This window comes from Nyctibius grandis, chromosome 1 (assembly GCF_013368605.1).
Source record: "Nyctibius grandis isolate bNycGra1 chromosome 1, bNycGra1.pri, whole genome shotgun sequence".
NCBI lineage: Eukaryota > Metazoa > Chordata > Aves > Nyctibiiformes > Nyctibiidae > Nyctibius > Nyctibius grandis.
Window position 1 is genome coordinate 96,870,674 of NC_090658.1, and position 25,177 is coordinate 96,895,850.

General features: G+C 43.8%; 1 protein-coding gene across 1 annotated transcript in view; it reads right to left on the minus strand.

Moving 5' to 3' along the window:
- Positions 1-18,332, minus strand: part of CD109 (CD109 molecule) — a 92,776-nt gene extending 74,444 nt beyond the window's left edge. The window contains exons 1-2 of the mRNA XM_068408608.1: positions 18,262-18,332; positions 17,745-17,905 (exon numbers count right to left, since the gene is read on the minus strand). Coding sequence (XP_068264709.1) covers positions 17,745-17,905; positions 18,262-18,332 — 232 coding nt within the window. The remainder of the gene's footprint in view (positions 1-17,744; positions 17,906-18,261) is intronic.
- Positions 18,333-25,177: the final 6,845 nt, after the last annotated feature.

The window sequence follows — 25,177 nt, forward strand, 5'->3', positions numbered from 1 at the left end:
ATCTTTTACTCATTTGTTTCATGGAGTAAGCAAAAAAAAAAATTATTTAATTGATGTCCTTCTTGATCCTGGACATAAAGCATTCCAAGATAAAGCAATCACTTGATCTTTGGACTCTAATAAATGTTGGAGTTAAAAGTCAAAGAATTCTTTCCTTTGACAGTGGCAAATAGAAGGAAGACTCGATGGACTGAACACAGGTTGTCCTGGCTGCTGACAGAGAACTAAAGGAAAAATCCTGTCCAGCATGTACCATCTATTCAAATTATAACCTAGGTTAAATCGAATGACTCACATCCCACAAATGAAGTTTGTGGGTAGCACACTCCAGTATTTCATTCTGGTATTCAAAAGCTTAACGGGGATGGGTGGCATCAGGCCCTAAGCAACGCAGTTCTTTCCACAACATGTTTATGCTACTGTTAAAGCCACAGTTTTTTTTCCTGTCATCCCTCTCTCCTCTTCGCTCGAGAAGCAGCCCATGCAGCAGTTGACTCTGAGCAACCCCACCGGCCTTTGAGTCTTACCAGACAGGAGTCTCAGGCAAAATACACCCTTCTTTTCTCAGCAGCCAGTGGAGAGGGCACTTTGCCCCACTGCACGGTGGCAGGGAGCCACACGCTCGGCCAAGCTTGCTTGACACACAGGGCTACAGGACAGCCATCAGCTACAGGAGAGGAATTACACAGTCTTGCAGAGTATCCAATTCATAGGCAATGTAAACCCCTCTCCACTCACTGATATATTTATTCCCAACATCTACCCAAACAACTCCATGCCCAAACAATCGCACTAAAAGAGGTATTTCAGCTAAAGGAAACTTGTGTCTTCCTAACTCAGGAGGGACAGAGTTACTGTTAACTAGGAAGACCTTTTTTTGAGGAATTACGATATTTCACTGGTAATGGAGGCTGGATGTAGGGTAACTAGCAACAACAGAGATGGTATAAAGCCACCTTCTGAAATTTCTCTCAGTTGTATACTAGAAGCGTAACCCTTCTCTAGTTCCCATCCCTCTGTGAAGTAAGGCTGTGCTAAAGCTGGGTTTTGTATGACCACAACCCATGACACTGTCACCAAAAAAGAAAAACTAACCTTTGTCACTGCTGATAATCAGTTATGAAAAAGGAACAGGAACTTGGTTTTATTTACAACACGTGTCTGAGTGGACGTGCATGTGGCAAGTATTGTTACACTAGCTTTAACTTATCCAACACAGCTAATTATAGCAACAGCTATAGCAGTGACTTCAGTATGTTGGGAGACACCAAGCACAAATCTGATATTCATACCATAGCCCCCACCATGGGGTTTCTATTTCCATCTTTACCCACGCCAATGCAAACACACTAGTACACACGCACCGCAAGGGCAGAGCGCTGAAGGGGACTGCTACACATCGCCCTGCGCAGCTTCTAACAGCTTTCAAAGCAACCTTTCACATAACAGGGCAAGTACTTTGCAGTTTTCTCATCAGGGTGGTGCCTGCTTGCCTCCACCTATTTTTAGAGCAACTAGCATGCAAAAGACAGAAACCTTAAGGTAGAAATACTGTGTTTCTTCCACGTTCCCAGGCCTGGGAGACCTAACATCAGGTCTGAGCCAGATACAGCCATGATGCAGAGGGGGAAGCAGTTGGGGAGGAAGGAGGTTTAAATCACAGTCCCTTCTCTTTTGTGCAACTCATAAGGTATTTACCTTCTGAAGCGGTGTTAGGGAGCTACAGCTTCCCTGGCTGCCTTGATAAAGCCCAGAACGCTGTCTCATCCCCAGCCAGTGAAAATCATAAAAGAGGCTCTGGGGCATGAGGTAATCCTCCAATTCATGTCACTACATAATTATTTTGTTAGGAACTGAGCAGCCTGGGCAGATCCGAAACTCTTTGGCGTTGCAGTGAATTTCCCTGTCATGCAAGATTTTCCCATGTTCTCAGACACTACCAAGCTGCAGTCAACCCCTTGGAGCTCTGCTCAGCTATACCCAGGGATGGCTTCAGATGTGCTCACAGGAGAGCCGTAGGCAAAATATTTCCTTTATGCCAATGCTGAATTGCTGAAATTCACCACATTTTTCTGTCTACTTGATGAATTAAAGTTATATTTAATCATACAGCAATCTCAGGTTTTTAAGGAGTTAACCACAGCCCAACAGCTAGCGTGTGGCACTGCTCTGCTGGAAGCTCTGCTACCATGCAGCTGGACACTTTTACCCACATGCAGTGTGTAACACTTCCACATGATTTATACATGACATCAGTCAAGTCCACTGTCCCCAGAAATGGCAACAGTTGTCACCCTCCTTCAGCACATCCCTGCAAGGGATCTCTTCAGATATTAAATACAGCACCAATGACTACAGGTAACTGACTCCAGGCAGCAGAAGTAGGTTTAGGAAGGAGCCCAGAACAGCTACACCACCTGCACCAAGCGTCGCAGACTACAAAACGCTTCCTCCTGACTCATCACGTCTGCTCTCCGCAGCAGCAGACAAACCGTCACGCCTGCAAGAGGCCATGGAGGGGAAAGACCAGGCAAGAGCACAGGTCCCTGCTACCACAAGGGATTAGCTGAAGAAAACTCCCAGCTGGGAGCCATGCCCTAGCTGCAGGGGGAGGCAGGAAAAATTCAGTGAATTGTTCCAGGCTAATCTTGAGGAAAGTTAAAAAACAAACAACCAAAAATTCCCCACAGAAGTCACATGATCCTGGAAGAAAAAATATCCTTCCTCATCACTCACAAAACCATTTCTCTCACAGAATTCCTGAAGCTTGTACTGTATTCATTCAATAAATACTGCGTTGAGGAAATACATGGAAATACTGTGGAAACAAATATCACATTGTCCAGCTTCCTTTTCCTCAGAGTCCTTGGCATTTAGGACAGTCCAGCAGAACAGGAATCAAAGGCAGTGTGGTAGTGACATGCCACCAGTATAGACAGCAATGGGAAATTAAGTTGTCTTTTTAATGTACCCTGCCACTATGCCATTTTTTTTGAGGCAATTTTCTAATAGTCTTGTTATCAGCACAACAAATAAGAAAAAATTCTACAGAGCCAAAGACATGCATGTTTTTTTAGACTTATGGAGAGCCGCACTAACGATGGCATCTTACATTCTTCCCATTGCACGGGCCTGACCCAAACCCAGAAACTTATGCTACCCCTTCTTCAGCTGACACCACCAGCACTAGGACTAGATGTAAATGTTTCAGCTTCCACTCCCCAAGAAGGACAGAGGTTCCAGAAAAATGACTGTACGGCTTGGCAGAGTGAACTAGAACTTGTGCCAGGATAAATCAGTACAGCAGCGCTTCAGTCTCTAATTTACACAAACTCAGGTCTTGACTCTGTATTCTAGCTCATGTGGCAGGTATCGCTACAGACTTTCTCACTTAACATTTCTACCTATGTCCTCATTCCTTCTTAGTCCTGTGTGAGAACAGAAAAATATAACTGGAATCACTTCACATTGATTTACTGAAATGATGCCATGCCTTTCTTCTATCAGCTGTGTTCACATATCCATGCTTAGGAAATGTTTACAGAAAAGCATTTTCTTTGCAGTGGTAAATGGATTTTTTTCTACTGTGGAGTCTATTTCAAAAACTCACATCAGATAAATAAAAAGTAACGTTCTTCAATGTCCTTCCAGATTTTTCTTCCTATCCAAAATAAACACTATTTTTGTGTTTTAAAAAAAAAAAAGGGATGCATAAATACCAAGGCTTAAACTGTCCAGGGAGTGCAATTTTTTCTTCATAAAAGAAGGCCTGCAAATCTGTCAAGTTCACAGTTTTCTTTAAATGTGTTATACTCCTCATCTATCATCCTAAAATTAGCACCCAAATTAGCACTGGTTAGTTACGCAAGTAGCCCAAAATACCTAGTGTGAGCCACTGCTGTTAAGTTACAGCTAAATTTGGGCCAGACTATAGAAGGAGAGACAATACAGCGCTCAAACGCATGCAACAGGGATTGCTAATGGACATCAGCATACGGCTAACATCCAAAGCCAAACAAAGACAATAGGCCTGTAGCAAAGGGGTCTATACTTGCTCCACAAAGCTTCCTAAACCCTTCCTGCCTGCCAGCACTATGTACACTTCCCTCCACAGCCACTTATTACCCTACTCCCTATTTCCACCACCCCTTATCCTTTTCAGTCCTTTTTTGTGATTTTGGAGGCTAAAAGATCTCAGAAATTATAAAGGGAGAGAGAGAGGCAGGGTAGCAGCACTGTCTACGGAGAAAAGTGTAAAGGGACAGAAGGAATAATCTGAACCGAACCAGAATTTATCACCTGAGGGTCCAGTCAAGAGACAGGGCACTGCAGCTCTAGAGGACAGGAGAAAGGCAATATGCACAGACGTTTTGGTAATTAAGCCACATTTAAACAAACTCTGCAGCAGCTAGCAAGTTCTAGCTTCAGTCTGCAGTGAAGAGTGTAGGGATATTTTCCTGACAACCAGGACAATTCATGACAAAAAAAAAACCTTCTCCAGCTAAATCCAAAGGTTTTACCCCAATTGGCTTTTACTCCATGATTGGAAGGATGGTGGAAACCCAACCATACAAAGCACAACCAAAAACACTCCTGGCCAGGACATAATAGATACAGATTTACCAGAAGGTATGAAGAGAAGGGGTGCTGTCCTTCCTCTCCTCTGCCCCCTCACCATGGCATTCCCTGTGTCTTCCTACTTCACATGGCAAAGAAGTTGTGGTACCTCCTTGCTTGTCCTTTTACTGGTTCAGCCCTTCTTCTCTCACCAGCACTGCCAGATCCACCCCTGAGGAAAACCACCATCTCCCACACCCTCAGGAAGACAGACAGACCCTGACGATGTTGGCGACCCTTTCTTTGCCCTCCTGCATCCATGATCCCTTCCACAAGCAAGCAGCAAGTTTCCTGCAGACTGGCCCTTCTAATTTCTTTTTAGACTCAGGTCATAATTCAGACATTTAATTCTCCACTCAGTCTTCTAAAGTAAAACAATCAACTCTATTGAGTTGATTTTGAGTATTGAGTAAAACAATCAACTCTATACTACTATTACCACTTTCAGCTGAGTGGTCAAAGCGGCCACTTGCAAGAACACAATACTTAAAAAGCTCCGTGGTTTATCTGAGACACTGCATGCGGAGTAGGAAAACAAAACAGCTTCATATTTCTAAAACTAAATCATCTCTTTAATCCGAGATCTTCTGACAGCTCTCCAGCAGCTACCATCCCAGACGCTTAAACACAAGTACAGGCTCTTTTCAACTTTTTCCACAAGACCAGCCTCTAAGAGACATCCACGGACTTTTTGTCAGGCGCATGACATTACCACTGCCTACCACACCCAAACAACTATATTCCCATGAATTATAAATTCATAGCTGTTAGCAAGACAAGTTTTGAATACTACAGAGAAAACTTTATTGACATCAGATCCAGTTTATGAAACTATGCAGACAATTCAGAATAATCTTGGACTTAAGCCTTTTACACAACTAAATGAGAAATTCATTTCATTCACTGAGTTTTCCCTTGGTGACCATACACAAACACACAAACTCACAGGCATCTGCACATCCTGCTTTCAAGGCGCTATTGGCCATCATTATTATCCATTCAGATGTCCACGAAATAAACACAAAGCCACTATTAATGCAATTTAAAGTAGCTGCAGTTTTTATTCCAACTTAAAACATAAGGAAATCATGCTAGGACAAAATGTGGCTAAACCTGTCTATGCCAGAGATTTGGCAGTATTAATACCACCCTCATTGCATCAATTGCTGCAACTGGAGCAAAATTCGAAAGTCAAGTCACCTCTCAAACTCATTCACTGCAAATAAAACATTCAGGAACTATTTAAGCTTCCTCTTAGAGGGAGTGAAAGAAGAAGGTTTGTTTTCATATTGGTTTTCTTCCATTTTCTGGAATGCATTCAGAGTCTGTGACGACAAAGCCACATAACTTTTCTAAGATCACAAAATTATTTACGCATATAAAAATATTACCAGAGACTTCCTTCATCAGTAAATAAAAGCGATATAAATCCATAACCATACAAAATAAGCATCTGAACTTCAAAGCTGCACCTTCAAGAAGCTGGAGAAGTGGGGGAGAAGGGGTCTGTCACTCTGTCCACGTTTTCTACGCACATACTTATTTGGACTGCACTGAATCCAGGCGAACTAGCATCATCTCTTGCCATGTGATATTCAACTTCTGAAGATAGAAGATAGAACCCTGCCTTCATAAACAGGTAATCAGGGATAGCAGAGCACAGGAACCATCAATGCTGCCAGTGCAAACAGTCGTAAGAGCCTCATGAAAAGAGAAGTCACACATGCATGATTGGAGACCCATGAATTTCCCAACTACTTCCTACCTCTGCAGGTACTTCTGTAACCCTGAATACTTCAGCTTGGATCTCTTTCTAATTAGACACCACTAAGGACATCACCCTAGACCCTTCTGGAGATCCGCTGTTAGCTCCCATCCCTTTCTCTTTAAAGCTACCTTTTATGTACCTGAAGGGTAATAACCAGATGCATAGCACACTTGTCGTGACACTTCACCCCAGTTCCTCCCATCTCTCCTCAAATACTTTCCAGGATGTAAAAGAGACTCCCAGGGTCAAACCAAAAGTCTGTTTAGCCCAAGGTGCCATCTCCAGCAACAGTCAAGGACAGACATCTGAACAGTGCAAAAACAGAACAAGTACACAGTGATCCTTCCTTGGGTACTCTTCCCATACTATGCACCCTGAGGCTTGGGGCTTGAAAAGCCAAAATTAGTGTCTTTATACTGGACCAGCCCTTGATGGACTTTTGTCTCATGAATTTGTGCAATCACATTTTCCATCCACAACACCTGGGACACAGAGTTCCACAATTTATTTCCATCTCAGGTGAAGGCCCACCTTCTTCTGTCTGGTTTGAACTTGTCTCCTGAGAGATCTCCAATCTTTCCCTCTGCTCTCCCTGGAATTTCTCCAGTTGATTCACAGCCTCCATGAGGAGTGCCCCAAATCAGGCACAGCACTCCCCAGGATGCCTAATTAGAGCTGTCAAGATAACTAGATTACTTTCTCGTAACTTACAGAAAATATTTCTGTGTATACATTTGAGTACAGCGTTTGCCTTCTTTTTTGAGCATCACAGTATTACTTACAAGCTTTCACCCTTTGGTACCTTTAAACCATCACCCCACACATCCTTTTTTGCAGGACTGCTGCCTCACCTTGTTCCCCATTCAGTAAATGCATGCTCTTTTATTCCTCAACAAGAGCAGAACTATGCAGCTGCCCTAGTGAATCACACTCCAGTTTTTCCCCTAATCATTTCCCACATTGCCAAAATGAGTTCAAAATCTAATCCGTCCTCTCAGCATCCTCGCCACCCCTTCACTAATCTAATAAACATTCTCCCTTTTTCATCCATGTCAGTCATACTGAACAATATAGTTTCAGGGTAACCCACTTCCAGTTTCAGAGTGAACCACTTAGACCTACTTTGTGAATATTATTTTCCATCCAGCCACAAACGTATTTAATAAGAGTTCCATGCTGTCCCCACTTCCCCAGCTGGCTTGTCAGAGTGCCACACCAGACTATCAAAAGCCTTACTAAAGTCAAAATATAACTATACCCTGCTGCTTCTCCACCTACAATCCTTACCAGCCAATGGTGGAACACATTTTATTTGCAGGTTTTCAATCTTCCACAACCTTTCTCTTCACTCTTGCTCTCAAAACTTCACTAGCAGTTGTAAAATTATTTCAATCAATTTCCTAAATATTCTACAGGCAATTTTATCAGGCCTAAACATCTACTTTATCAAAGTACTCTTTAACCTATTCCTCCCCTTTTGTTGCATTAATTCTTAACCCTTTTCCACGGCAGTTAGTTGATCCTCTTAGTTAAGACTGAACACTGCCTCTCAGCATCACCGACCAATGCCCTTCTCATCAGAGTGAATAGCAAGACACATCCTTTGCTAGCTTTCTTGCTACCAACATGATATTTAAAAATCCTGCCTTATTACCCTTCACATTCTTTCCTACTCATGGTTTGGCCTTTCCAGTTTTGTCCTTTCTTACCCATGCTACTCCTTTAAGCTCAAACTTTGTAATCTGATCTAATTTTCAGTTTATATACAGGGTTTTCCTTTTTTCGGTATGTCTTACCCTTCTGCTATGTTAGGGTAATGTGTACTTATACCTTTAATATGAATCTCTCAAGAGCTTTCTCCTTTTCTTCTTGTTTCTGATAGCATCTTATCTCCCAATTCCTGTTATTTATTGGAATCACTTTTTTTTCCCCAACCCTCAAAATTCACAGCCTTTACTTTGGTTTTCTCTCTCCTCCCTTTCCTAAAAGCTGTAAAGCCCCTCCAGTTCACAGTAGCAACAGGGAACCCCACACTGGCACATGTAATATTCCTTCCTCTGTAAGAGTTGCCCCACTGTCACCATTTCTGCTATGAGTGAATTATTCCACCCTTCTCAAGGTACTGTGAAACAGCCTGTAGCACTCGATCTGCCAAACTCTCCTTGGCTGGATATTGGTGAAGAATATGGTGACCAGAACGACCTTGCATACAAACAGGTAAGCCTTGAGCCACAGAAAGACTCCTTCCCTCAAGTCTCAAACAGCATCCAATCAATAAGATAAAGCTCAAGTACTGGATGGGATTGCTACTTCAATTTTTCTGCAAACTACTTAATGGGCCTGTTACCAGGATGGATTCAACAACAGGCACAGAAACCTGTTTTTTTCCATACGTACTCCAGCAATACAAAAGCCCAGAATCACAGAATCACAGAATGTTAGGGATTGGAAGGGACCTCGAAAGATCATCTAGTCCAATCCCCCTGCCGGGGCAGGATTGCCTAGACCATATCACACAGGAACGCGTCCAGGCGGGTTTTGAATGTCTCCAGAGAAGGAGACTCCACAACCTCTCTGGGCAGCCTGTTCCAGTGTTCAGTCACCCTCACCGTAAAGAAGTTTTTCCTCATATTTATGTGGAACCTCCTGTGTTCCGGCTTGCACCCATTGCCCCTTGTCCTGTCAAGGGATGTCACTGAGAAGAGCCTGGCTCCATCCTCAGGACACTTGCCCTTTACATATTTATAAACATTGATGAGGTCACCCCTCACTCTCCTCTTCTCTAAGCTAAAGAGACCCAGCTCCCTCAGCCTCTCCTCATAAGGGAGATGTTCCACTCCCTTAATCATCTTCGTGGCTCTGCGCTAGACTCTCTCTAGCAGTTCCCTGTCCTTCTTGAACTGAGGGGCCCAGAACTGGACACAATATTCCAGATGCGGCCTCACCAGGGCAGAGTAGAGGGGGAGGAGAATCTCTCTTGACCTGCTAACCACACCCCTTCTAATACACCCCAGGATGCCATTGGCCTTCTTGGCCACAAGGGCACACTGCTGGCTCATGGTCATCCTGTTGTCCACTAGGACCCCCAGGTCCCTTTCCCCTACGCTGCTCTCCAACAGGTCTGTCCCCAACTTGTACTGGTACATGGGGTTGTTCTTGCCCATATGCAGGACCCTACACTTGCCCTTGTTATATTTCATTAAGTTTCTCCCCGCCCAACTCTCCAGCCTGTCCAGGTCTCTCTGAATGGCTGTGCAGCCTTCTGGTGCGTCAGCCACTCCTCCCAGTTTTGTGTCATCAGCGAACTTGCTGACAGTGCACTCTATTCCCTCATCCAAGTCATTAATGAATATATTGAATAGTACTGGTCCCAGTACCGACCCTTGAGGGACTCCGCTAGACACAGGCCTCCAACTGGACTCTGTCCCATTGACCACCACTCTCTGGCTTCTTTCCTTCAGCCAGTTCACAATCCACCTCACTACCTGATCATCCAGACCACACTTCCTCAGTTTAGCTGCGAGGATGCTGTGGGAGACCGTGTCAAACACTTTACTGAAATCGAGATAGACCACATCCACAGCTTTACCATCATCTATCCACCGGGTTACGTCCTCATAAAAGGCTATCAAGTTGGTTAAGCATGACTTCCCCTTGGTGAAGCCATGCTGAGTGCCCCTAATGATCCCCCTATCCTTGATGTGCCTAGAGACAGCACCAAGAACAAGTTGTTCCATCACCTTTCCGGGGATGGAGGTGAGGCTGATCGGTCTATAGTTACCCGGGTCCTCCTTCTTGCCCTTTTTGAAGACTGGAGTGACATTCGCTTTCCTCCAGTCCTCAGGCACCTCTCCCGTTGCCCGCGACTTTGCAAAGATGATGGAGAGTGGCCTAGGAATGACTTCCGCCAGCTCCCTCAGCACCCGCGGGTGCATCCCATCAGGGCCCATGGATTTATGGACGTCCAGGTTGCTTAATTGGTCCCTGACCCAGCCCTCATCAACCAAGACAGATTCCTCCTCTATCCTGACTTCTTCTGGCGCCTCAGGGGTCGGGGGCTCCTCAGGACAGCCTCCAGCAGTATAGACAGAGGCAAAGAAGGCATTCAGTAACTCTGCCTTCTTTTTATCCTCTGTCTCCAGGGCCCCCACCTCATTCATCAGTGGGCCTACATTGCCTCTAGTGTTGGTTTTACCTGCAATGTATTTGAAGAAGCCCTTTCTGTTGTCCTTGACCTCTCTTGCAAGGTTTAATTCCAAGGAGGCCTTAGCTTTCCTAGTTGCCTCCCTACATCCTCTGACAACAGACTTATATTCCTCCCAAGTGGCCAGCCCCTCCTTCCATGATCTGTACACCCTCTTCTTCCACTTGAGTTTGCCCAGCAGTTCCCTGTTTAACCATGCAGGTCTCCTGCTACCCTTCCTTGACTTCCTACCTGCTGGGATGCTCTGATCTTGAGCTCGGAAGAAGCAGTCCTTGAATGCTAACCAACTATCTTGGGCCCCCTTACCTTCTAGTACCCTGTCCCATGGGATTTCCCCTAGCAATTGCTTGAAAAGGCCAAAGTTGGCCCTCCTGAAGTCCAGGGTTGCGATTCTGCTAGCTATTCTGTTCCTGCCACATGAGATCCTGAACTCTACCATCTCATGGTCACTACAACCAAGGCTGCCCTCAACCTTCACCTCTTCAACCAGACCCTCCTTGTTAGTGAGGATAAGATCCAGCAGCGCTCCTCTCCTAGTTGGCTCATCCACCATTTGCATCAGAAAGTTATCATCAATGCACTGGAGGAACCTCCTGGACTGAGGATGGCTGGCTGAGTAGGCCTCCCAGCAAATATCAGGGTAGTTGAAATCCCCCATGACAACCAGGCCCTGTAATTGAGAGACTGCTCTCAGCTGCCTGTAAAAGGCCTCATCACCCTCCTCATCCTGATCTGGTGGCCTGTAATAGACACCCACAACAGTATCACCCCTGCCAGCTTGCCCCTTAATTCGCACCCACAAACTCTCAACTCGCTCCTGATCCGCCCCTGGACAGAACTCAATACATTCTAGCTGCTCACTCACATAAAGAGCAACTCCACCACCTCTCCTTAGTGGCCTGTCTTTCCTGAACAGGACATAGCCATCCATGACCACATTCCAGTCATGCGAGGCGTCCCACCAAGTCTCTGTAATTGCCACTAAATCATAGCCCCCTGACCGAACACGGATTTCTAACTCCTCCTGTTTATTCCCCATGCTGCGCGCATTGGTGTACAGGCATTTCAGGGAGCGAGCTGAGAGTGCCCTCTTCTCTACTAGCTCCCTTGTCTCTGGATCCAGCCCCAACACTTCCTTCCCCACAAGAGGGTAGATTTAGATTAGAGATTAGGAAGAAATTCTTTACTGTGAGGGTGGTGAGACGCTGCAACAGGTTGTCCAGAGAAATTGTGGCTGCCCCCTCCCTGGAAGCGTTCAAGGCCAGGCTGGATGGGGCTTTGAGCAACCTGGTCTAGTGGAAGGTGCCCCTGCCCATGGCAGGGATGTTGGAACTAGCTGATCCTTAAGGTCCCTTCCAACCCAAACCATTCCATGACTCTACGAAAACTTTTCCTCATTCTGATTTTACATAGGTTATCTGCATGTGCTGACTATTTGACAACTTATTTTTCATGAGGCATAGTTACATATACATTTGGAAGTGGAGTTTATGGGCACAAAATCATGCTCTCTTGATGTTTGGCTTTTTCGGCATTGATGCAGAATTAGGCAGAAAGGAGCTGTCTCACTAAACTGACAGAAAACCCTTTATCCCACAGATTTTCAGCATAGATTTTGTGGTCACCAATGAGTCAGTCATTTTATTCTGAAATAAGGTACAGAGGCAACTCAAGGTTAACAAAAGGGACTGGTATATTCAGGCCATTCATTCCCACTTAGCTGTTACTTTACTACCTACTATTCCTAGTGTTTTGCACTGTTTCACATACTAACGTGGTCAGAACCATATTATTAAGTATGCAAAACATGCCTTCCAGTAAAAGCAGATTTTCCATTGTCTATATGAATGATCACTACATGTCTGAGCTTGACAGACATTCTCACAACCTCTATCATGTTTTGTAAATCCTACATGAGTATTCACCACACTCTAGCTCAGTAACCTCTGTTAACAAGTACATTTACTCCTCTCTAGAAGTCCAGAACAGCATTGCAAATTAATTAACATGTACAAGTAATTTACAGGGGACCCAAACTATGCATGTTACTGTAAACCAGATTCCTCAGTTCACCAAGTAGTTCTTACTCACCGTGCCTTAAATACATTATGTTGTACCTTAAATACCAGAAGGTCTAACTAAATCTTATAAGAATTAAAAACATTCACACGGTCAGGTAAATTATGACACCTCATTACACATGAAAACTTTTCTTAAAACTAATTTGTTTTTTTAACTCACATGCTACTTACTCTTTCCAAATCATTCAGCACCAACAAGGAAAACAGACTTTTCAGAAGCTCTCGCAATTAAGGTGTAAGGTTTCTCATACACTAACACACACTGCAACGTCTGGGTAGCAAATCCTGTAAGACAACACTTCTTGCCAGTTCACACTACATCTTTATTGATCAATGACTGGACAAATATGCATGGCAAGAGTCACTCTTCACTGTAATCGCTGAAAATCAAGCCATTCATGCATAAATTTAACTTGCCTGTCTGTTATTCCCATCATTTTTTCTGTTGTTGTTGATCCAGAAAACACAACAGCCCAAATTGCACATAAGCCATTGTTATCTTCTGCAGTCACTTTCAATCAGGGTGAGGATCTTTCTGATACTGCATCTCCACAGAAAATGTGTCAAGGCTTGATACAGTGCACAGAAACAGCTTTAGTTAGTGCTTCGTGTTTTTCTGGAGTCTGCTGCAGACAATGGAAACCTATTCTCTCCCGGTGACGCACTGACTTCTTTTTTTTTAATTGTGCTTGCTCACACAAAGTTTACCTGTAGCAGCAATACCCTGCTTCAGACTTTCAGTTGGTGTGTTTTCACTACATTTAATCTAATTAACTTAATTTCTGTACCAAACATTGGTCCTAAACCATCTCCCTTGCTACAGTACATTTGGATTCTAGAATATTAAGCCAAGCTCAAAATATCAGCACTTCTTTAAATGTGTGTGCATGCACACTTTCTTCTTCGCTCCAAAGAATACAAACTAGCCACTTATTAAAAAATATATTTATTTTCCCTTTGTTGTATGAAAAGCATGATGAAGATGTGAACCAACGTCCACGGCTAAAGCCTTTCTCTAATGGACAATTTCCCAAAAATAACTCAGATATCAAAATTCCACTTCCAGTAACATTAGAACAGTGAATTTTTTATCAACCATCAGAGGGCAAGCACTCTATTCCTTATATAAAGCAAGAGTTATATTATATAAAGAAAAAATAACTGTGCCTTTAATTCAACAAGATCTTTTTACAGAGTTAACTCAGAAATTTAGACAAGTACGTGCAGTACCATACTGAGCTGCTGTTGGAGAACCACAGCACAACCTTAACTTTAAGCAACTGCAGATGCACTTTGCCAGACAGGTATGTAATAGCTTTTATGCTTAGGTACTTGGCTGAACTTGGCCTGCAAGATTAAACAGCACTAACAAAAACGGTGTCCTCAGCCTGTCTTCTGTCCCCAGCATCCAATTCCCTACTCTGCGCCCATCTCAGTTCCATCAGCACAAATGTTTGCACACCAAACCAGGGAATCTGTCTGCCTAAAAAAATATTCAACAAAATAAAAACTTTATTTTTCAGTCAGATCAGTTTCTCAAAGCAGTTAATCCTCTGCTTTTGCTGTCACCATGCAAGGAAAAATACAGAGCATAATTGAGCCAGCTTAGGCAACAGTGCCACTGAATTTGCAGCCTAACCAAGGCAGGCAATCAGTTCCAGCTTTCTGGATATTCAGCATAGTCAACAACTTCAGCTACACCCTGCCTCCCTTAATACTTTTTTTTGCATAGACATATGGCAATAAAAGTCATCAAACTCATTTGCACCACAGGAACAGTAATACCACTGTATTAGCCACTCTGTGTAACCTAATGGGCCCAAGTGACAGATAAAGCAACATTTTCTGGGCACTAATATATGCAGCAATTACGTCATTTAAAGAAGATTTTGTGTGCCTGGAGATACGTTTGGGTTTTTTCCTTCAACTGCAACAGCTGGCCTAATAAAACCTCTCCAGTGTTCCTTCAGTCACATTCTTAGACTAACACAGCTACAACAATATCGCTACATATTTTATCTTAAGGTTGTTTTGTTCTTCAGTGAAGAATTTAAAGCTTTAGAACCTTATTCTGACAAACTGCTTTCTCTCTGAGTAACTCTATTCACAACTGATCCACTCTTTTAGCACCTTCGGGTACATGCCTTCAACACTACATCCTCTGTTACAGGGCAGTTCCCTTGCTCCTGGCCCGTAACAGTTTTGCTTACATATTTGTTCACAGGGAACAAATGACTAACAAATTATATAACTTGACTTTAAAGAATGGATGGCCACATACTAAATTTTAAAATTTTTGCAAGAGGGAATACACTGCATGCTCAGCACCTTTTCTTTTTTATTATTTTTGATGTTCCATTTATCAAGTAAAAAAGCATGGAAAATCCAACTATATATTTAAAAGACAGGAAAAAGATAAAAATTAACAATAAATCCATGCACTTCAAGTGATGCACTATAGCATTTCTCCTTTTTCCTCACTGTATCCAGACTGATACAGTGTCATACCTGTTCCTGATCACCCACCATTCCCTCTGACTTCAGCAACTCCCAGTGTTAAGCATCGTTCTGTGTGCTATGCAGATAGAGACATCCACATATTTTCACATGCTTGGAATTAGCAGTTGCTTGTCTGCTTTTTAATGTTGAAAAGGACAACAACAGACAGGTTGAAACTCATGCAAGGCTCACTGAACTTGATGTTAAGCAGAACAGAAGCAGGAAATAAAAGACAGTGTAGTTAGAAGAAGAAAAGGAGAAGACAGTCTTTCTTTTAAAAACAATAAATCAGTTGGTTTGGGTTTGCTTTGGGTTTGTATCAAAATACTGCCAGGAAAGGTTTGAAGAGGAATTGTGAACTTAAAAAGGCAAGCTCACTACCAATAGCATAATAAATAAATCAAAGTTATTTTCTCCACAGAATAAGAATGTTCCTTTATCCACTGCTGAATCCTCTGCTATGTCAGTCCAATAGGCTGGGTCTGTACTTTTGAGTATGCAAAATCTAAATATGGCATGTAGTGTGTGACGGAGACTTCAGATAAAGGACCGTAGGCATAACAGCTGGTCTGTTTTACTTGCACCCAGATTTTAGGTGCTAGCAAATCCATCCTCCTAAAGTAGTTGCCTTAGGCATACATCACCATAACTATTAGTATTAGATTTAGACACTAACAGATCAGGTGTATAAATTTGATTTAAATCAGGAATGAACACTTAGATTTTTTTTTTTAATTAGCCATAGCACTACAGGAAATTTGCCTCAGCTTTATGTTTTTACACTGGCTGCTGGAGGACATATACCTGATAGCAATATAAAATCAGAGTGGATAAACAACATCCAACCTGAAGTAAAGCCTGCCAATGCATAGTTCTGGAAAACTTTTTCAGAATATTTGAAATAGCAAGAAGAGTTTTGCTCAGATATGCTTTTCTGCATCATGGGGCCATGAATTTTTTGATCTGGTCAAATGCACTCCATCACACTCAAAGCCTCCATCTTCGCTAGAGATTGTGAAGAGAGGTGAGCTTTCACAAAGGCTTTGAAATGAAGGTGTGATGCTTCCAATTAAGGCATCTACATTAACAGAAAAATTAGTTGACACCAACAAGAAGAAAGTGCATTATAGCAGGGTAGATTTTTCTAGGACCTCATACTGCCCCCAGACTTTCTACTTTTGACAAATAAAAAGCTAAGAGTTAGGGTGTCATTTATATTGCCTCATACTAAGAGCAGTTTGAAAGCTGGATTATCCGGACAAAATATTTTCTTTCTCATGAGGGCAAATCTCTGGCAGAACATCTCTATGCTTCTGTTCGCAGCTGGCCTTTATGAAAAGGAGCAGTGACCAGCAGTGACCAGTAGTTCTCCAACTACTCAGAACTGCCACCTCATCCTCTACTGCTGCCCAGGGGGTACATATTAAATCAGCCTGCTCTAAGGTTTACTTACCTTCAACCCCCAATCTGTCTCATGATTCACAGAATCACAGAATGTTAGGGATTGGAAGGGACCTCGAAAGATCACCTAGTCCAATCCCCCTGATGGAGCAGGATTACCTAGATTATGTCACACAGGAACACGTCCAGGCGGGTTTTGAATGTCTCCAGAGAAGGAGACTCCACAACCTCTCTGGGCAGCCTTTTCCAGTGTTCAGTCACCCTCACCGTAAAGAAGTTTTTCCTCATATTTATGTGGAACCTCCTGTGTTCCGGCTTGCACCCATTGCCCCTTGTCCTGTCAAGGGATGTCACTGAGAAGAGCCTGGCTCCATCCTCATGACACTTGCCCTTTACATATTTATAAACATTAATGAGGTCACCCCTCAGTCTCCTCTCCTCCAAGCTAAAGAGACCCAGCTCCCTCAGCCTCTCCTCATAAGGGAGATGTTCCACTCCCTTAATCATCTTCGTGGCTCTGCGCTGGACGTGGCTCTGCTCTCTCTGGCAGTTCCCTGTCCTTCTTGAACTGAGGGGCCCAGAACTGGACACAATATTCCAGATGTGGCCTCACTACCTCATTCAGTTCTTGATCCTTAAAAATTTCTGTTTCTGCAAATGCACAGAGCTTCCAAGTCTGACGTGGTCATCTCCACTTTCCTATTGCCCTCAGGTCCCCCCTTTCCTAGGACATGAGAAGCAGCCAGCACCAGATGCTTTATCACCTTGTCTGTTCCACCCTTACCATTATCCCACTTGCTTCCACCCTGCACCTTATCAACAAGCCTACCAGTGAGCACCTCTTCGGCTACTTCTTCAGCGGCCCCGCTACATTGACCAGAGTACTTCCTGGCTCCTCAGAAATCCCACATCCACCACACTTCGCTACTATCTGTTTATTTTCTGAGTTTACAATGAGATAGCACACCTATGTAACCACTCGCTACCCAGCTCAGCCGCCCACCTGCACACACAGCCAGCAGAGTACAAGGTTATTTTCCAATACGTGACCCCTACTTGGTAAAATAACATTCCTATTTTAGTGCCGTTTAGAAGCTGTGATATTTTGGAAACAACAAAATATTTGTGGGAGAAGGCAAATCTAAATCTTTCCAGGACAATTCCATTCTCTTACCTTTCTCAAAGATCATTTCCCTGCTCAAGATGGTCTCGTTATCCCTGATCACTTCTCCCCTTACGGTGACCTGTGCTGGGCTGTCTGGCAGCAGAGCTACCCCAACAGTCACGTTTGCTCCAGGCCTGATGTTCCAGGGAACTGCCACCAGGAACGTTGGTCTGGAAAATCCAAATGGGCAGAGGGAGAAAGGGCAGAGAGTGAAATACAACGCCCAAAACAGTAACAGCATCCACATAATAACGTACGATAGATGTTGCAAAGCTCTCCCCTTGCATGCCGCTGCCGAGGCTGGAGGTGATGCTCGCTCACCAGGCTCTACCGAGCGCACCCGGGGTTTGCAGGACGGGGAGAAGGCAGCGCTGCTCCGCCCGCTCTCCGGCCACGCTGACAGGCGGGCGCCGGGGAGCCCCCGGGGGAGCGCCCCGCTGCCCCGCGCAGACTCCGCGCCGGGCGGGGAGGGGAGGCGCGGCGCCCCGCGCACCCACTCGCCCCCAGCCCACCCGGCCCCACGTACCCGGCCGCCGCGGAGCTGCCGAGGAGGAGCACAAGGAGGAGGAGGCGGGCAGCGCCGAGGGTCCGCGCCATGGCGCTCCGTGCGTGCCGCCCGCTGGGTCTGCCGCTGTGCGCAGGGCCGGGGCCGGGGCCGGGGCCGGGCGGGAGGCGCCTCGGCGGGCGGGGGAGGGAAGGGAGCGGCTGCGGCCGCCGCTGCCCCAGCGCCAGGCACGCTCCGCCGGCGGCAGCCGCATGAGCGCCCGCGGGGGCGTTCCCGAGGCCGGCCCGGGGGCCAGCGCGGGGGGGCAGCCGAGCAGCGGGGTCTATACACACACCCACACCCCTATACCCGCGGATGCGTTTCTGCTCCCCGCAGCCCTCGCACCCCACGTTTTCGGGCAGATGCAGCTGGGGGTTCTCAGACGAACACAACATCCTACAAAACAGACACCGAGAGGAATGTTTTCTGCCTGTGGCATCGAACACAGTGGCAGCCTGCTGTCGGGAGCTGCCCGTTCATCGACAAGGCGTTGCACTGCAGAGACTTTGGAGAGCCCGCCGAGGCGCGCTGGCATGGGGCTCCGGCTCTGAGGCAAGTCGGGTCTGAACGGGGAGAACGATGCTGGCAGAAACTCAAGGACCCTCGTAGCGACTTAAATGTGAACCAATTGGTGATGTAGCTCTGGCTGGACTGTCTTCTGTGCCCAATATCTGCAAAATAAGGTCATATCTGCACATGCATCTTAACCCACTTTCAGAGTCCAAAAAGTGCACTGAAGCAGCTTGGGTGACATTCTGCTCCTTTAGCATGCTCTTTGTAACTGTGTAGACTAGGCACATCTAACGATGTTTTGATTCATCTGAATTCTTTCATCCCTGCACAAGTCTAATTCTGCCCAGTTCTTGAAGTCTGCCTCTTCAGAAGTACTGGGCTGGCATCCTCTGCATTGCGTTACGCAGACAAAATACAGTCAGTTATAGCCCTGAATAGAAGCATCATGTTTTGTTCCTGTGAAAATCAGATATGAACAGTAAACGTACATAAACACTGTGCTCTAACAGTATCCCAGGTATGCATGCAGTCTTTTCACATCTTTTAAATTTGCTTTTGGAAGTTTTCACACCTGCTGATTCTTTTTGGAGCGCCAGGCTTTGTAGCGACAGGAGAGAGGGTGCCCCCTCTGTAGACTAGGGAAGGAGTGATATTACAGGAACGACAGCTGATGCCTGGAAGGTCAGTCTTGGCAGCTCCTCACCTGCAAAAGGTGAGGCAAAGTTTGGGAGATGTTTCCTGTTGTTATTTGTAACTTGTTGCTTGTGCAAAACAGGCAGGGAAGATGAACAGTCACTGCCACTCCTTTTCTTGGAGGTGGTGGGAAAAGGTGCTTACAAATAGTGCTGCATCCCAAGCACCCCAGCCTCTGATGGTAAAGCTACTCATAGTACACATTTCTCCAGTCTCTGGCACTGAGCCCAACTGGCACTCCACCATACCTACAAATACTAATCAGCTCTCTTAGTCTCTGAAACAAGGTGGCCACATCCAAACTTCCTATTGGGTATGGTCCATGCTAATCCCCAAACCGCACCATGAATTGTTCAAGAGAACACTTGCTGGCCAGGGCAAAACCATGCCAAGGTCATCTTCAGGGTAGAGGCAATCAGCTTCCAGTCCCAAGAACATTTGCTGGCACTGTTTAATTCATTAGCATGGATGTAGCCCAAAAGTCCATTACTGAAAATGCTTGCAAATGTCACAGATTTTGCCCAGTTGTGCAACAGTATTGTGGACTCCCATCTTCCTTTTTTTTTTTCCTAAGGGCTTGTTATTTAAAAATACTTTTGTAGATGTATTTGATCTCTTCTACAAAAATACCAGTAAAAGAATCCTACAGCAGGAAGTAAGAGAAGAAATGGATTATTAATATTAGGATTTCATGTGTCCTGAATAGATTTATCACCGATAAGAAATGGATAAACAGAAATTAAGTGTTAGATGCCATTCCATAACAACATGCAAGCTCTATTTCTTACGGGTATACCCATGTACTCAGAAACAGGTTAAATTAATGGAGGACCATCCTAATACTTAGAGATATCTGAAGCCCCAAATCCTCTGAACATAACTTCATTCCCTTCCTAATCCAACAAGGAGTTTCCTCTACTGGAGTTATACCACCCTCTGGTTCCCTCTGCCTTGTCAGAAGACACTTAAACCCCTTTTCATCATTTCATTTCCAAACAGGATATACTACACTGTAGGTACATGTAGAGGGTTTTCATGGTTAAACATACCATTTAGGAATGAAATGTGGTACGTAAGGATTCAGTAAGTTCCCAGTTAGCAGAAAATGTAAATACATAATAGCTCACTTCAGACATTATTCTAAGAGTCATGTCTTACCAGCATCTAAACAAGGTCTTGATTTTCAAAAGTGCTCTGCAGCGGCTAATTTTCATTGTTATGTAAGTTGTGATTTCCCCAAAACACCACTTCAACTCCTACATTCTTTTATCAAATGTGGTCCTTCTTTGGTACCCAAACGACACTAAATACTGTATCTGAACAGGGAGTAGTTACACAGTGTGATGGTTCCCATGAGAAAGCCAGCCCCAGGAGCTCCCTCTCCCATTCTGCACTCAGCACCTCCCCACTCTGTGCCCTGCAGCCCTCCCAACCCTGTTCTGCAGCCCGTGCCATACAGCTCTTTCTGGAGAGAGGTTTACTTCTAACACAGCTCATTTCAGTGGCCCCATTTGCAACACAGCCCCATAAGTGGCTATCAGCACAGTATGTAGATATGAAACTGCGAAGCATGGGCAGATATGAGGTAAAACAAGGAAATTTTAAGCCAACTTCAGCCCTATAGCCAGTATATGCTATAGCTGCACGATGTATCTCAAGCCTCCTCTGCATATTCCTCTGCACACAGAGAATAAAAATGAGTCTGGAGTAATTGGAAAATAAGTATAATTATAGAGAATTGGGCTAAGCTGGTATCCTATTCACCCTCACTAAGCGTTAAACTATTTGTTCTGTTGGACTTGACTTGTGTTTCAGGTAAGCATAATTTATCATACCACCTTACCAATTACAGGACTTTTACATTCCCCTGTGCTCTGTTAATCTGCTCATTTCCATTTACGGTTGTCTACACTAGGGTTTCGTTCTGCAGTTACATGTCACTGTTTAGTTTGATCTAGGTCAGGCTGGTAACTCAAACAAAAACAAGCAGCACTTCAGTTTGTGCTAAATTGGTCAAATTTAAACTTAGGGGTGCCTAGAATTGAAAAGTTTTTGCATACCCACCAGCTTCTGTTACAGGGCACAAAACAACATGTTAAGGGAACATCTCCCTTACGAGGAGAGGCTGAGGGAGCTGGATCTCTTTAGCTTGAAGAAGAGGAGACTGAGGGGTGACCTCATTAACATTTATAAATATGTAAAGGGCAAGTGTCATGAGGATGGAGTCAGGCTCTTCTCAGTGACATCCATTGACAGGACAAGGGGCAATGGGTGCAAGCCGGAACACAGGAGGTTCCACATAAATATGAGGAAAAACTTCTTTACAGTGAGGGTAACTGAACACTGGAAAAGGCTGCCCAGAGAGGTTGTAGAGTCTCCTTCCCTGGAGACATTCGAAACCCGCCTGGACGTGTTCCTGTGTGACATAATCTAGGTAATCCTGCTCCGTCAGGGGGATTGGACTAGATGATCTTTTGAGGTCCCTTCCAATCCCTGACATTCTGTGATTCTGTGATTCTGTGATCCTCAGCTAAAAAATACCTGTCCATCCAGAACAGGCAAATGAAACGGATTACATTAGTCCTACTGAACTGCTAGGAGATCTGTGTTTAACTAAACAAAAGACCTAAGCTGGGCTATGTGTCATTTTCAAGACCACAGAAACAACTATTTGGCAGTGTCTCAGGCCTAAGTAGGTTTTAAATGCCTGACTCTGACAAACACCTGAGAGACTAATTTGTGCACAAAACTGGAAGCAGGGAGCTGCACAGCAACTTATTGAGATCACCATGTGAGGAAAATTTGTTTTGGACCTGACTTCTGCATATTAGGAATAATTTTGAAAGAGTATAACCTAGCATGAAAGGATTTAGTAATCTTCAACTACTCCAAGCTAGTGAAGTGGATACTCTGGAGACACAATTTGGGAGGTAAAACAGGTTACCATTGTGTTCGGCACGCCGACCAGGGAAGCTAGTTGAAAAAACCCTCTCTGTTCAATCTGCATGTTTTGGAGTTAAGCAAGCATTACCAGACTCAAGTTTTACACCCATCTGTGATATATCACCATAATGAAAATTCCACTTTTACCACCTTCACTGCTCCACAGGAACCTAATTTTGCTAATCCTTCATGCTGTCTTACAAACAAAGCCTGTAAAGACTGCAAAAGTCATCTACAGCACTGGCTATGGTCTCAGGCAGCTAACAACTATACTGTTGTCTGTTCCTGTACAGCTTAGTTTAAGTCTAGCCCGAATATATGTACCAGTATCACACCTTTGAGTTGCAGCCTAGGTAGACTCTAAATAAAAATGTGTTTAAGTAAATACAGAAAACTGGAATAGTTCCTTAATGAGTCTGGAAAGCAACTTCTGCCTTGTTAAATCAGAAGGATCGCAGCACCTAGCAAGCTCTACTAATTGTATGAAGATTGGCTGGAAATAAACACAGGCACAGCAAGGTCTGCTTTTCTCTAATATCACACGTAGAAAACAGTACTGTTTGGTAAATGTAAAAACCTAAGCACTACAGTACTTAAAATACCAGGCAAAACTCAACAAAAATTACGGCAGTGAAGACTTGAATGGTCAATGCCCTGTCCTGCTTTTAGCATTAGACGGTGAACTTGGCGGGTCAGACATTCAGCTGGATTCAGCAGGTATTCAGCCAGATTGTGGTGCAAACAAAGCGTGTTTCCACGAAATGAGGCAAATTCAGGGAAAGCTGAAGAGCTATGTTACGTGGAAATTTGAACTAGAAGATCACTATAGTCTCTTCCAGCACAATATTCTGTCTTTTCAAAAGCTTAGCTGGTTGCCTTATGCATCACTGAACTCAAGGCCTCCAACAAAGCTCATTTAGGGGATGGATAAGTCTTTTAATTAATCTCGATAGGCTTTGGATGAGGTCCTAGCAGAAACTGTGATTCAGCAGCTCATAGAACTAGGAAGGAAGCAAAAGTCTGTTTTATCACTCATAGTGAGTGGACAAGAATTATAGTGAATGCTAAAAACAGGTGGGTAGAAGATCATTCCGTGGCAGTAGGAGGGCACATTCCTTGCTTGGACGTAAGCCTGAAGAATTAGTGTTTGCTGGAAAGTACTGACAGGAGCACAGGATATAAAGCTCTCCCAGAAGTGCTCAGTAATAACACTTCTGATGATGGTTCTGATGATGGTATGTGTCAAAACATTTTACACTACACTGATGAAGGGTGTGCCATGCACTGAAACTTGCCCTGAGCTATCAGGGTGGAGTTTCATGAAAATCTGGTCTGTACTACAATTAAGATCTTTTTTCCTAGTACCTGAAGACATCTCTCTTGATAAATAACGTTTTTTGCAAATTCATTTCCAACTTGAACTGTTTGTCCAGGTATAGTGAGTGAGATTCACCTGGTCAAATGTGGACACTGCAATTGTCTACAACTAGCTATTTACATTCGCTGGATAGACAATGGAGCGAAGTAGGCACTTTTCAGACCAGATTGATATCACTTATTAAGATTATAACATTCGAATGAGCAGACATTCAAAAGTGGCCTTCTAAATGAATCAAGTGAATCCCATCCTAAAAGTACCAATTTCTATTAGATGTCTAAACAGGGAGTCAAGACAAGTAGTTAAAATATATCTTGTTATCTCCAGAGCATGTAAGATGACTATAGCTTAACTGTCCTCATTGAGTATTCAATGAATCAAACCTGAAGATAAACAATAATTTTGACAAGCTTTGGATCAGGACCTGTTTGAAGGAATCAGATTTGGCATAAGAACAAGCAAGCAATGTCCAAATAGGAGAAAAACTTCTTCATAAATTTAGCATAAAAAGGGCTTATTATCTTGGAATTCTATGCTTATATTTTCATAATATTTTAATTTTTATTATTACAATACCTGTATGCATTTTAACCATACCCATAAAAAATTAATGTGATAAAATCTATAAATATTGTATTATTGTATTATATGCAGGATTATATGTGTGCTTTGAAACACCGCAACAAAGTAAAGCACTGTCTTTTAGGAAACATATCAAATGTAGAAGGACACCATGGTAAGACTTTATGAGGTTTTGAGAGATTCACTTTTATAAATGAGATCAGAAAGAAAGGGAATTAAAGAAGGAATGACAATTATACTATGGGAAATGTGAAAGTCTGTGGAGCAAATCTGCAAATGATACACCTAGGAGTTCCCCTACAGCAAAGATAATCCTCAGTTACCACGTTCCCTGTCCTGACAGCCCTTTTGAACTTACTGAACAGTGCAGAAGGCCTGTAATGGAATGAAAATGAGGACCTTGCCCCGTGTTTTTCCCAGAACAATAGCTCTTGGCAGTTGATGGAGCTCACAGAACCATAATGAATTACTATGAAATGACCATAAATTCTTGTTGCTGATGTGCTGAAGATCCTCCAAGGTGCAAGTAAATGTGGTATCCGTAATAGGTTTTTATGTGGAGCTGAATTTTCAGATTTCTTCTGCAGGCATCCTCAAGCACTGAAATCATTGCCTTCAATGAGGTCAGGACTCAAAACTGTATCCTCCACCTTGCTCAAATCTCTGTAACTTTGTTATGAACAACTGAGTTTTTTTGCATTATTTGCTGCATTTAGCCCCTTAACTTTGACTGATATACTGTATCTTATCTGATACACATGAGCAGAACATTTAGGAAGCAGGTTCACA